Source organism: Dendrobates tinctorius, unplaced genomic scaffold (genome assembly GCF_039654945.1).
Source record: "Dendrobates tinctorius isolate UK_male_01 unplaced genomic scaffold, ASM3965494v1 ptg000064l, whole genome shotgun sequence".
Taxonomy (NCBI): domain Eukaryota; kingdom Metazoa; phylum Chordata; class Amphibia; order Anura; family Dendrobatidae; genus Dendrobates; species Dendrobates tinctorius.
Window position 1 is genome coordinate 2,928,376 of NW_027361732.1, and position 14,941 is coordinate 2,943,316.

The window sequence follows — 14,941 nt, forward strand, 5'->3', positions numbered from 1 at the left end:
GAATGGGAGGAGACAGATTAGATATTAAAACTTTTTGACCATCCGGATGATCCATGAGTGGAACAGGCTGCCACGAGAGGTGGTGAGTTCTCCTTCAATAGAAGTCTTCAAACAGAGGCTGGACAGACATCTGTCTGGGATGATTTAGCAAATCCTGCTTTGAGCAGGGGGCTGGACCAGATGGCTGAGGAGGTCCCTTCCAACTCTACGTTTCTAGGATTCTATGATCCTACTACATCCAACTGCATTGGTCGATCTTGATTCTATTTGCATATATATGTTATACCTTGCATATTATGTACTACCATGAATAAGGCTCCTTAGCCAAAAACGCGCGACTCCATATTTGTCTTTGAATTTTATTCATTTTTGATGATAATTTGATTAAGTTTTTGCTGAATTTTACCACATATGCCTCGCTGGATTTCCAATCCCTTTCATATTGAATACTGAAGATTTTGCCCTGCTCCAGGCCATCTGGGCGGGACCTCTCATTTGTATTCCTTATATTTTTCACCATTTTACAAACTACACCTCTTAATGAACTCTACAGGAGCAGTGATCGTATTGACACCACAGGTGGGTCACAGAATTTTATACCATTGAGCAGTGAAAAATTTCTTTTTTTACTACTATAAATGTTTTAGCCCCAGATTTTACAATTTCACAAGGGGACAACGACCAAATATTTTGTTACACAATTTTCCGTGAACATGGCAATAGCCCATATGTGGCTTTACAGTACCTTCTGACCACATGGCGAGGCTTGGGAAGGAAGCAGCGCTATTTGACTCCGAGAACAAATTTTAGTAGAATAGTTTGAGAACTTCATATACAGAGCCCCTAAGTGAGAAGAGCAGAAATCTGCCTCAATTGACCCCAATTTGGAAATCACACTCCTCTGGGAATTTATCTACAAGAGTACTGATGATTTTGACTCCATGGGTGTTTTTCTAGAAATGAGCAGCAATGGATGTTGCCAAGTGAAATTGCAAATATGCCGTTGAAGTGCCCAGGATGTTGTGCCAAGCTCATGCTTCTGTAGACAAGCACCCAGTAAATTAAGAATGCTCTCCGTGCTACAGTAATGCTAAACGTGTGAACACTAACCGTGGTTTCGGCACACTATGGGCATTTGAATTTTAGAGAAAAGATTTTCCTGAACTTTGCTTGGTAAGAGCACGCATTTCTGGGTCTTAGTACTCAGTAATTATGACACCCCCTATATTTCGGCTAACAAATGACAAACCAGAGTGGGGACTAGTTTTTCTGTGGGTTGAGTAAAAACTATTATTGGGGTCAGTGTGTGTATATATGCTCCTATCCACACATCATCCATTTCATGGAAAAGATGGCATGTCAACAAGAGAAAGCTAAACCATGTAGTGCATCCAACACAGCAGCTTGGCTGCACACAACAGATTGGGTGAAACTGGCTGCCTGCCGTCCAGATCAGTCACCCACAAAAAATATTTGGTTTTTCATGAAACAAAATATCCGGCAAAGATCCAGGAATGTGGAGGAGTAAGAATCCTACAAGAGAACAGAATGGGACAATATTCCTCTCCCAAAACTCCAGCAATTGTCTCTTCACTTCCCAGACGAGACTGTTGTAAAAATTAGAGTGGATGCTACACAGTGGTAGACATGGCCCTGTCTGTCTCATCTTTTATGAGAGGTGTTGCTGCCATCAATTCCTAAATAATTTTTTTCCAGATAAAATGAAAATGTGTCCATCTTTCACCTTATGATCCGTGTTCTTTGTTCTGCTGTGACTATATGGCTATATTTCCAAGTCATTGCATTCTTGCTTCCTTTGCGTTGTACACGATATCCTTACTTTTTTGGAATTAGGGTTGCAATATTATAAAGACATTCTCCCTTAGCTTTTTATCTCACTTTCTTTGGATACAGCATAAGGTTAATTTTTTTGTCACTTTAACCAGAATTATTTGTATATTTGACCAATTCTACTTGCCTTTGTTTTATAGTTATTTAATAGTACATGCATTGTAGTTGCTTGTAATTGCACAAGTGGACTACAGTGGGAGAAATTATTTGATCCCTTGCTGATTTTGTAAGTTTTCCCACTGACAAAGACACGAACAGTCTATCATTTTAAGGGTAGGTTAATTTTAACGTTGAGAGATAGAATATCAAAAATAAAATCCTGAAAATCACATTGTATAAATTATATAAATTTGCATTTTGCAGTAAGAAAGAAGTATTTGATGTCCTACCCACCATTAAAAGTTCTGGCTCCTACAGACCAGTTAGACGCTCCTAATCAACTCGTTACCTGCATTAAAGAAAGCTGTCTTACATAGTCACCTTTATAAAAGACTCTTGTCCACAGACTCAGTCAGAATCTAAACTTTACAACATGGGCAAGACCAAAGAGCTTTATAAGGCTGTCAGGGACAAAGTCATAGACCTGCACAAAGCTGGAATGGGCTATAAAACCATAAGTAAGGCGCTAGGTGAGAAGGAGACAACTGTTGGTGCAATAGTAAGAAAATGGAAGAAATACAAAATGACCGTCAGTCGACATCGATTTGGGGCACCATGCAAAATCTCACCTTGTGGGGTATCATTGATCATGAGGAAGGTGAGAGATGGGCCTAAAACTACATGGGGGAACTTTTAATGATCTCAAGGCAGCTAGGACCACAGTCACAAAGAAAACCATTGGTAACACATTACGCCGTAAAGGTTTAAAATCCTGCAGTCCCCGCAAGGTCCCCCTATTCAAGAAGGCACATGTGCAGGCCTGTCTGAAGTTTGCCAATGAACACCTGGATGATTCTGTGAGTGATTGGGAGAAGGTGCTGTGGTCAGATGAGACAAAAATTGAGGTCTTTGCCATTAACTCAATTTGCAGTGTTTGGAGGAAGAGAAATGCTGCCTATGACCCAAAGAACATCATCCCCACTGTCAAGCATGGAAACATTATGTTTTGGGGGGGTTTTCTCTGCTAAGGCCACAGGATTACTTCACCGCATCAATAGGAGAATGGATGGAACCATGAACTGTAATATCCTGAGTGACAAACTCCTTCAGGACATTAGAAATGGGTCATGGCTGGGTCTTCCAGAAAGACCATGACCCAAAACATACAGCCAAGGCAGCAAAGGAGTGGCTGAAAAAGAAGCACATTAAGGTCATGGAGGGGATTATCCAGTATCCAGACCTTAATCCCATAGAAAACTTATGGAGGGAGTTGAAGCTCTGAGTTGCCAAGCGACAACCTCAAGATCTTAGAGATGATCTGCAAAGAGGAGTGGACCAAAATTCCTCCTGACACGTCCGCAAACCTCATCATCAATTACAAAATACGTCTGACTGCTGTGCTTGCCAACAAAGGTTTTGCCTTTGTTTAAGTCTTGTTTGCCAGAGGGATCAAATACTTATTTCTCACTGCAAAATGCAAATAAATTTATATAATTCATACAATGTGATTTTCTGGATTTTATTTTTGATATTCTCTCTCTCAATGTTAAAATTAACCTACCCCTAAAATTATAGGCTGTTCATGTCATCTGCATTTTTTCCTCCCATTTCTATGAGCCTTAACTTTTTAATTAATTAATTATTGCCTTAAGGCCAGGGTCACACTTGCAAGTGTGATGTGAGAAACTCAAGCAACTATCTCGCATCAGTAACCGGCACTGTCGCCGACACTCGGGACCGGAGTGTGTGGCTGCATGTATTTCTATGCAGCTGCACACTCCAGTCTGAGTGCTGGTGAAAGCCGGGTATTGATGCGCGAGTTTCTCGCATCACACTCGCAAGCGTGACCCCAGCCCAACACAGACTTATACCATATCTTAAAGACCATTAGATGCACCCCAAATTGTGGGAAGGAAAATGGGGGGGGGGGTCCATCTGTAGTCTGAATTTAGCCTACCATGGTCTTCATTGTAGGACATGCTAACACCAAGCCTCCTCAGTTGGTGAGAAAGCAGTAGCAAAAAGAACTAAAAAGAGTGAACGAATGAAAAAAAAGTCTTACTCACCGGTTAACGGTATTTTTCGGAGTCCATGACAGCACCACCTGAGAGGGGATCCGCCCTTTAGGAACAGGAAACCTACAGATACAAAAAGGGTGGCACCTCTCCCACGCATCAGTTGGATTATAGAGCACAAGAGGACTTCCAAGGTTAATGCATGATTTATGTACAGTATTCTTTACAATTATAACTTTTATCACCAGTGAGCATATACAAGAAAAAAGACGTGCACACCCCAATTAAACTAAAGGGAGGGAATATACGGGTGCTGTCATGGACTCCGAAAAATACCGTTAACCGGTGAGTAACTAAGACTTTATTCGGTCGTCCATGACAGCACCACCTGAGAGATTTACAGAGAGTAATATCAGCTTTAGGGAGGGACTACAGCCTGCAGCACCCTTATACCAAAAGAGAGGTCTGTGGAAGCACCCAGGTCTAGCCTATAATGACTATAAAAGGTGCTCGGAGAGAACCAAGTAGCCGCCTTACATATCTGGTCGATGGAGACTTCTGATCTTTCGGCCCATAAGGTTGCCACTGCCCTGGTGGAATGCGCCCTCAGCTTTCCGGGTGGCGACCTGCCCTTTGATGTGTATGCTATTGCAATCGCCTCTCTAATCCATCTGGCTAGTGTATTTTTTGATGCTCTACAACCTTTTCTGGGGCCTTGATGAGAGATAAATAGGGCATTATCTTTCTTCCAGGGATCGGTGACTGACAGATATTCTATGAGGCCTCTCCTGAGATCCAGGGTGTGTAGTTTCCTTTCTTTTTCGTTAGTTGGATTAGGGAGGAAGGATGGCAGAACTATCTCCTGTGTCCTATGGAAACTAGAAACTACCTTTGGCAAGTACGCTGGATCAGGTCTAAGTATTACCCTATCCTCTTTAAACTGTAAATAAGGAGGACACCTAGATAAGGCCTGAATATCGCATATTCTGCGAGCTGATGTTAGAGCTACCAGGAAGGCTACCTTGAGGGACAGGTTTTTTAGGGAAGCCGACGAGATAGGTTCGAATGGAGTCTCTGTCATAGCAGTGAGGACTAGGTTCAAGTCCTACGGCATAAACCTATCCTTCATTATTGGCCTGGATCTACCTGCTGCCTTAATGAATCTGCTTATCCAATAATTACCAGCAATGTTACAGCTAAACAGAGCCCCCAAGGCTGACACTTGTACTTTAAGGGTACTGGTAGAGAGTCCCATGTCTAGACCTTTTTGTAGGAACTCTAATATCTGCATTATAGGTGCTGAATCCCCAGCGATTACTTCTGAGTTTTGAAGGAATTTTTTCCAAATTCTAACATAAATTTTTGTGGTAATGATTTTCCTACTCTTAAGTAGGGTGTTAATTAGGTCTGCGGAGAAACCCTTCTCTTCTAATAATGACCGTTCAAACTCCACGCCGTCAGATGAAGGCCAGCCACCTGAGGATGGAAGACTGGGCCCTGGGACAGGAGATCCGGGATGTCCGGCAGAACCCAAGGATCGGACACCGACATGGTCCTGAGGCATGAGAACCATGCTCTCCTGGGCCAAAATGGAGCGATGACTATAACCCTTGCTCTGTCTTTCCTGATTTTCCTCATCACCAGGGGTAGAAGAGATAGGGGAGGGAAGGCGTAGGCTAGTTTGAAGTCCCAGTTTATCAGGAAGGCATCTACCGCCAGAGGATTTTCTCTGGGATTCAGGGAGCAGAATTGTTTCAATTGCGTGTTGTCTCTGGTGGCGAATAGGTCTACCTCTGTATATCCCCACTTTTGAACAATCAGATTGAATATGGAGGTGTTTAAAGACCATTCCCCTTGCTTTAGCCGATTGCGGCTTAAAAAGTCTGCCGTGATGTTGTCTTTTCCTTTTATATGCAATGCTGTTAAAGATAGGAAGTATTGTTCTGCTAGATGGAACAACCGCTCTGCTACAAACATCAGGGGTCTGGAACGGGTCCCACCTTGGTGATTGATGTATGCCACGGTGACCTGATCGTCGGAGAACACTCGCACGTGATGGCCCTGTAGGTACACAAGGAGCTTTCTAGCCGCCTGTTCTACTGCTGTCAATTCTTTTAGGTTAGATGACATTCCTAACTGATGATGTTGCCATTGGTCCTGGACTAAAATTTCATCCATATGAGCTCCCCAACCGTAAGGACTAGCATCCGTGGTGACTATGCGGGTTACGTTATACTCCCAGGGCACCCCTTTTGATAAGTTATCCTTGTCTAACCACCACTCTAGGGACTCCCTTGTGTTACGGGATAAGGTTAGCTGACCCTCCAAGTAACCTCCAAGGACTTTTTGATGTAATAAAACCTCGCTCTGTAGTTTCCTTGCATGAAACTGGGCCCACTGGACTGCCGGGATACAGGCCGAAAGAGAGCCTAGAAGGGACATGGCTTTTCTGAGGGACATGGTGGGGTTATTGGAGGCGTTCAGGATCTGATAATGGAGGCGAACAAGCTTGTCCGGAGGCAGACGGCATTCCTGTTTTTCAGAATCCAGGGTTAGGCCCAAAAATTGTTGGACTTTCATTGGCTGCAACCGGGACTTTTTGACGTTCAGCAACCATCCTAACCGTTCTAGGGCAGACATTGCCTTTTGTAGCTGTTGTAAACAATGGTTCGCCGTTTTACCTACAATAAGAAAATCGTCCAGGTAGGGGATCACCAGAATGTTCGATTCACGTAGATGGGCCATGACCTCCGCTATCACCTTAGTAAACACTCGGGGAGCGACTGCCACTCCAAAAGGAAGGGCCGCATATTGGAAATGTCGAATTGACCCATCCAACTGAACCGCCACTCTGAGGAACCGCTGATGGCCTGCATGGATGGGTATATGGTAGTATGCGTCTTTTAGATCTAACACCACCATGAAGCAGTTTTGGAACAGCAATTTTATTGCAGACTTAATCGTTTCCATTTTAAAGGGACGTATGACCAAAAACTTGTTGAGGGCCTTAAGGTTAATTATTGTCCTAAAGGAGCTGTCCGGTTTGCGGACCAGGAACAGAGGGGAGTAGAATCCCTTCCCCCATTCTTCCTCTGGAACCTCTATCAGGACTTTCTTAGCGCACAGGTTATGAACCTCGGCTTCCAGGGCAGCTTGTTCTGCAGCAGACGACCTGAGTGGGGTGATTTTAAATTGATCAAGGGGAACCCTAGAAAACTCTAGTCGTAGTCCCACGGCTATTATCCCCAATATCCAGCTGCTATTGGAGATCAGAGACCAGCATGGGTAGAAGGCAGTTAGTCTCCCTCCTACTGGGGCAACTAGTCATTGGGGCGGCTTTTTCGTATCCCGAGCTGGACCTTCCTGGCGCCCTCCCCCAAACATGAATCCTGTACCTTTCCTTTTTTTGTCATCCCATCTGCCCTGATCTCTGGACGGCCTTCTCCGGAAAAACCCTTTCCTGGCAAAGGGACGTCTGTAAGAGGGGTTCGGGAGACTGGGAAATTTCTTTTTGTCATCTCCAGCTTTCTCCAACAATTCGTCCAAGACGGGGCCGAATAGGTACTCCCCCTCGCAGGGAATGGAACAGAGACGGGACCGGGCTTGAATATCTCCTGGCCAGCATTTTAACCAGAGTGCTCTTCGCGCTGCATTAGACTGACCTGCGGCTTTAGCCGCCATTCTTGCAGAGTCTGCAGAAGCATCGGCTAAAAACGCCGCGGCATTCTGAATGATGGGCAAATTTTTCCGAATAGATGATCTTGAAGCTCCATCTCTTAGTTCGGAATCTAGCTGATCTAGCCAGACCATCATAGATCTGGCTGTACAGGTGGCAGCTACCGCTGGTCTTAACGCGCCTGCTGACATCTCCCATGTCCCTTTAAGGAAAGAATCCGCTTTTTTATCTAACGGATCTTTCAGGGAGGCCATATCGTCAAACGGTATGGCGGATTTTTTAGATGCTTTGGCTACTGCTGCATCTAGTTTCGGGGCTTTATCCCATCAGTTTACTACCGGGTTATCAAAGGGGTATCTCCGCTTAAAGGCTGGTGGCATGGAGCCCCTTTTCTCCGGTCTCTTCCATTCTCTATCAATTAGGCTCTGAACCTTTTCGTTCAATGGAAAAGCTTTACGTTTTTTTGGGTCCAACCCCCCGAACATTATGTCCTGTGCTGAGAGTTCCCGGTTTTTTTCCGCTACCCCCATGGTGGACCGTATAGCTTTCACTAATCTGTCCATCTGGTCTAAGGGGAAGCAGAACCGGCTAGAGTCTTCATCCGAGGAAGACGACGAGGAGGCCGAGGAATTGTACCCCTTCCCAGGGGCGACTGAGGCCTCCGAGCCTGAACCACTAGCCTCTCTTCTCCTAGAAGGTTCTCTTTGAGGTAAAGCTTTCATTTCTGCCCTGATCATGTCTCTCAGGTTTGAAGTGAAGTCAGGTGTCTCTTCCGCTACCTGCATAAACGGGGGAGAGTATAAGGGCCTGACAATCTACCCCTGGACTCCCTGTCCTTAATAACTCCTACCGTCTGCCGTATGCATGGCTGGCATAACTTTTTAGGGTGGCCATCTGGTAGGGGGGGGAACTACAGAGGGCACATTCCCTGTGTTTCAGGTTACGGGAAAACATCTTCCCCTGAAAAAGAACATAAGGGAACACTGCATCAGGGTACATTCACGGAGATCTCTTACCCATGCAGATGAGGCAGGTACCGGATCACGGAGGGAGGCAGGGGGGTCCTTTCTGGAGGAACTTTCGCGGCTCTGGTCGCTAGTTCGTCTGTTTCTTCTGCTGGCTACTCGTATTGGCCTGTTTCTGCGGGCGCTCCTGCGCCTCGTCCTGCTGGACTAAGGGGGCTTCCGACGTATCCATTGCTGGGGCCTTCAGAAGCACCCCAGCGGCGTCCCCATTTGCCTTATATGGCCTCCTGTCCGGGTCAGCAGGCAACCTGCCATAGCACCACCCACCCGGCTTTGCGTTCCCTCCCCCATGCTCCGGCCCCCCTTGCCTTCGCCGGGTCGCCGCGCGACCCCCGGACTGGCATGCACCCGCAGCGCGCGCCGGAGGTCGGCCGGCACCCGACTTCCGGTACCGGCGCTATCGCTCCGCCCCTTCCGCCGCGTCACTTCCGCCGCTCACAGAGCCCTGCGGGAGCGCGCGCGAAGGAGCCGCGCAGCCCTGCCCGGAGTGCCAGCCCCCCCCCCGCGCCCGGACAGCACCGACCGGAAGGACCGGGCCTGGGGAAGCGCACCGGGGCATACATACCAGGTGCTGGCTTTGGAGACGGCATCCACCGGACCCCTGCTCCACCTGCTTCGTCCACTGCCGTGGTGACCTACCCAGCCCCACCGTGGCGCTTCCAGGGACCCCGCACTGACCGAGGTAGGAGACCCCCTCGCTACCTGGGTCGGTCAGCCGGCCTGGGTATTCAATGAAGATTCCATGACGGACGATCTGTAGAGAGTCCTGTCCTCTAGGAACAGGAAACCAACTGATGCGTGGGAGAGGTGCCACCCGTTTTGTATCTGTAGGTTTCCTGTTCCTAAAGGGCGGATCCCCTCTCAGGTGGTGCTGTCATGGACGACCGAATAAAAAAAATGAAATAAGATTACATATATATATATATATATATATATATATATATATATATATATATATATATATATATATATATATATATATATCCCCATCCAGAGGAAAAAAAAAAAAACAACAAATGTATTCCTGAACAAGCAATCAAGGGTGGTTGCTGTGTATCTCAATGAAGGATACGAGAAAGATTTCAATTACCAAAAATCCTCATTGGGGGCGGACACAGGAGCTCTGGGATGTGCTAAAGCGGTTCATGGAGTGTGGATAGCAAAAACATTGTACCGTTACCACAAAAGCACCTAACAGCCAAGACTTGCATCTGACAAAGCAAAGCTAAGGACCTTGTAAAAGTAAAACTTAGGCTGGTTTCACATTAGTGCTTTTTAAGTGCACGCACGGCCGGGGGTAGCTCCGCCCCCGAGCCGGCTCTCTGCCGGCGTGCCCGCCCCTTGCTTGTAGCGCCGCCTCCTAGCGCACAGCGGCGCCTGCGATCGGCGCACCCTATCTTTAGCATAGGGTGCGCAGATCGTGCGCAGGCCGTGCGCTAGTTGCGCTTTGACCTGCGCTGCGCACTTTTGACGGTGCGCCGTGCGCGCCAAAATCAAACTTTTCGGATTTCGGCGTGCTCGGCGCACCGTCAAAAGTGCGCAGCGCAGGTCAAAGCGCAACTAGCGCACGGCCTGCGCACGATCTGCGCACCCTATGCTAAAGATAGGGTGCGCCGATCGCAGGCGCCGCTGTGCGCTAGGAGGCGGCGCTACAAGCAAGGGGCGGGCACGCCGGGCAGAGAGCCGGCTCGGGGGCGGAGCTACCCCCGGCCGTGCGTGCGCTTAAAAAGCGCTAATGTGAAACCAGCCTTAGAAAAAGGTATGAACTGATGACCACCAAGCTAGACTGAGGAGGCTTGGTGCTAGCAAGTGAGAAGCCAACTTTTTTTTTGCTAAAGAAGCACTCCCAAGTTTTTATCCTCTTAGCATATTGCAATAATCCCATTATATAGCACTTTCTATTGCTCGTTTTGCCTTTCTATCCAGAAAATTCTTCTGTTCGCCATTAGGTCTATGACATCAAGTAATTGAAAACTGACTAGCTGTATCCTTCTAAGCTCTATGTAGTAACGGGAGGTCAATTCCCGGTAGGAATTCCAAGTCAGTGGGGAGAAGTAGAGCAGCTTGGTCAAGAATTGAAGAGGGGGATAGGGTGATAAATGCAGGGACATGAGACTTCTTGTTTGTTCATGGAGCAGAGAAAAGACTAACTGGGTAGAAAGACAAAATGAGCAATAGTGTGTACACAGTGCCATACATTATGATTGCTATATATTAAGAGGAAAACAAACCAATGGGAATGCTTTTTTAAGATGTATGGTTAGTGTCAGCAGACTAACCCATGGTCCCCATTGTCAGAAATTACCTTTTTTGTTTGTGATGCCATTTTACAAGACCTGCAAGATTTTTATTTTTCCATTATTAAAGCGGTGTAAGGACTTTTTTCAGTCCCGAGTTGGCTGTTTTATTGATAAGAATTTGGAGGACATATAATGTTTTGATCGGTTATTATTGCATTTTTTACTATTCTGTATTGTGGTGACAAAACCTTTTATATACCGATATACCAGACTTATGACAGAGTCAATGCCAAATATATAAATTTTACTTATTTCTGTAGTGTTTACTTCCATTAAGAGGAAAGGTGGGCGATTTAAAATCTATAAAATATAATATATATACATACATATACACACACACAAAATTTTTGTATTTCAAGTCTGCGGAGATTCGCCGGTTTTTGACTTGGACTGGAGGGTATGTATGAATTATACATACTCCTGGCCAATGGGCACAGCCTCACTCCATACACTTGTATTGAGCAGAGAACACGCCCCGTGTAGTGACGTATCAGACTAGAGGGCGTGGCCTTGCTACATACAAGTGTATGGAGAGCAAGGCCGCACCCAGTGTCTGGGAGTATATAACTCATACACACTCCGTGTGACTGCTTATCGATTTGGCCCGGTTGGCCAAATTTTTGCATCAGCCCATTTACCTTTTTGTAATTTTTGAAAATGTAACAGATGAAAATATATATATTTTTTGCCTAAAATACAAAGGAAATGTGCCATCTTTAACTTTAGGTCTTTTAGACATCATGTTATCTTCAGCTTGCTTAACTGTTCAGAAAAACAGTAATTTTGAACCAGGGGCATCTAAACTTTTACATGCCACTGCATATAGATCGCTGTCGCCTAAGAAACTCGACCTAAATCTAAGCCTTAAAGAAGTACAAAGATGGCAGCGATGGGTTTCTTTAGTAGGCCCAAGGCTGCCATGGTAATCCATCAACACTTCTATCGGCTACTAATCACAACATGATCAGGAGTGTACACGTTTACTGTGATCGATGGGAGCCGATGCACAACAGCTCCATTTAAATGCCATTGCTAGAGATTGACACTAGCATGTAAATGGTTAACAGCAGCGATCACAGCTCAGCTCTGGATTCTGCTGTTAGATACAGATGTCAGTTATATAACATAAATGACTTCTACCATGTGTGGAGGAAGCTCCACTCCCGAGTCTACTCCACACATTGTAAATCCAACACTGACAAATGAATGGCATTTTAGGCTAAGCAAATAAAGTCTGGTTTTGAAAAGGTCTTAAAAAAAAAATTAAAAATAAGTAAGTACTGGATTTTTACTAGCGCTTGAAGCACACATTTTTGACATGTGCGCAGAGTATTTTAGCAAATCAATCTTGAGCATACAGTTGGTGGCGAGTTGTCAAGAAGTTTAGGATTCCTCATATACAGAGGCACCTGGAGACCAGGCTAGTTACGTCTGCACATACCTCTTCAAGCTCGCTCAGGTGCTGTGCTGCTGCTGTAAGGTGCTGTGTGAAAGGGGACATATTCTACGTTATTTTACAACACAGACACCAGTGCAAACAGTACAAGAATATATTAAAATAGTATGACTAGGCAATGCTCACATTACAAGAGGACACTTTATATCTTACACTGTCATAAAATCTGGAGACTTTCACAGTAATGTCAATGTGAAAAATTTGTATGGATCTAGACAATGGAGACAAACTACGGAATAACGATTCCTGCCTGGTCCTAACTTATGGTAAATGTTTTGCTTATTAGGAGAGACTACCAACTCTTCCCCTGTAAACATGGGTGCATCAATCATTTGAGTCTGCAAGTTTTTGCAATAGAATAGAGAAAAAAAAAAAAAAAAGCATCTACCAAAGATCCGTCAGCGGCTAATCGCATGGCATAAACAGGGACCTGAAATGGTCACATCCTTCTTTCTCTTGCTGGATAACGGTCTACTTTCACATTAGATCATGAACCTTTCATCCAATGTGTATGGTTAGCTATGAAAGGCTTGTACTACTGCTAAAGATTAAATGACTGAAATAAAAGTTTAACATTGTGCCCTGTGGATGGAAGCCCAAAGGGTTCGCTTTTCCCCTTTATAATCGCTCTGTAGTTTGCTCTCAGTGCCACAAGCAAGATTTTTAACAAAAAAAAAAAAAAAAAAGTTAAAATTACCTGGGAAACAAAATATCTGTAAAGGTAAGCTCCCCCAAGGACGATGCCAGCAAGCATAAAGGCCAATCCGAAGCACATGCACCAGCACCAGGCCCGTCTCTGTCCAAGCGGTACAACTTCCACCTCCTGCAATGTAAAACAAAAAGCTTTGAATTGATAAGAACTTATTAAATACACAGTAATCCAGACTTCAGCTCTCTGCTGTAGCCGGCTGGCTTCAGACATCTGTGCAAGGACTGGCCGAGAGTCTCCCAACTTGAATCTCAAGAAAGATTCCTATGAGGCTGTCAAATTTGGTTTGGGAAACCCGTCGCCAGTCCAATGCATCGCGTCCATAAAAGAACGTTTGATTTCGTACTTCGGCCGAGTTCACATTTCCATTCAGATATTCTAGTTCGTGTGTTACCGAGTTATTAAAGGGAAGCCATCACCAGAAACAACAGAGTTTAAAACAGGTTATAAGATATACTTCTGTAACTTTTTTTTGTAATGTGTATTTTTTTTTCCATACAAGATCTTTATTAGAAAACAAAATTGGTAATCTCAATGTTCACACTGGTTCCTTTTTTTTTTTTTTTTCTCTTCTAAGACTCCTACTTACTGTCCCCTTTCAGCAAGATATTTCAGCAGTTTTGTTATCAGCAGAGACAGAATTACAATGACAAGTAATCCCTTTATATTTATACACAGCTGATATAACCTACCAATCACAATAAGTGATGTCACAGCTGACCTTTCTCCTCCTCCCTTAACCTTCGCACGTGCTCATTAGATGCTTCACTACAACAGATAGGGTCAGTCAGCTCATTGTGGCTAATGTTCACGTGCATTTCCTCTAACAGGAAGATAGTGTCTAAAAAAGCCCTAGTGGTCAGTGTAAGAACTGCAGGATTTCTATTTTAATACAGGTCATTCTCTGAGGATAGCTTCCCTTCAAAAAAGGGAATTTCAGCCAAAAACTTTCATTACCAGACAACTGGATAGCAGATAATTAGATCAGCGGGATTCATACCAATTGCTAGATCAGATCAATCCATCTGACCCACACTACTACACTGAGGAGTGGGTTGTAAAGAGAAGCAGCAGGAGCATGAACACTGCTGTGCCACAGAACTATCCGGATGATGGAAACACCATATTATGCATCTAGACTTTCCATACCTATTAGCCATCAGAAGCTTCCAAATATAAGACAGCCAAACCCTCGCCATTAAAGGGCCTCCTGTTTACGTCTTGTCTGAATGTATTGCATAGGGCACTTTATAAGCCAAGATTTATATTTCTGCAAACTTGTCAAGTTAAATATCTCTATACACCATACTAGCAGCTGAATGTTCTGCTTTTTTTGGACATCCAATAAGCAGAACAGTAGAACACATTACAAGAGCTCAACCGCACACTTGAGGTATGGTCCAATGCCTGGTTCATTGGCAGATTCCACTGTCTACCAGCAGAATTGTAAATGTAGCTCTGCAGTGTACAGTCATGTCCAAAAGTTTTGAGAATGACACAAATATTAATTTTTACAAAGTCTACTGCTTCATTTTTTCTAATGGCAATTTGCATATACTCCAGCATGTTATAAAGAGTGATCAGCTTAACAGCAATTACTTGCAAAGTCAATATTTGCCTAGAAAATGAACTTTATCCCCCAAAACACATTTCAACATAATTGCAGCCCTGCCTTAAAAGGACCAGCTAACATAGTTTCAGTGATTGCTCCATTAACACAGGTGTGGGTGTTGATGAGGACAGGGCTGGAGATCACTCTGTCATGATTAAGTAAAAATGACACCACTGGACACTTTAAAAGGAGGCTGGT

General features: G+C 44.7%; 1 protein-coding gene across 2 annotated transcripts in view; it reads right to left on the minus strand.

Moving 5' to 3' along the window:
• ITM2B (integral membrane protein 2B) overlaps positions 1–14,941 on the minus strand; it is a 71,626-nt gene that overhangs the window by 18,141 nt on the left and 38,544 nt on the right. The window contains exons 2-3 of one of the 2 annotated variants that reach the window (XM_073580243.1): positions 13,120–13,245; positions 12,408–12,449 (exon numbers count right to left, since the gene is read on the minus strand). In XM_073580243.1, the coding sequence (XP_073436344.1) occupies positions 12,408–12,449; positions 13,120–13,245 (168 nt within the window). The remainder of the gene's footprint in view (positions 1–12,407; positions 12,450–13,119; positions 13,246–14,941) is intronic. The other variant, XM_073580244.1, reaches the window with a different exon arrangement.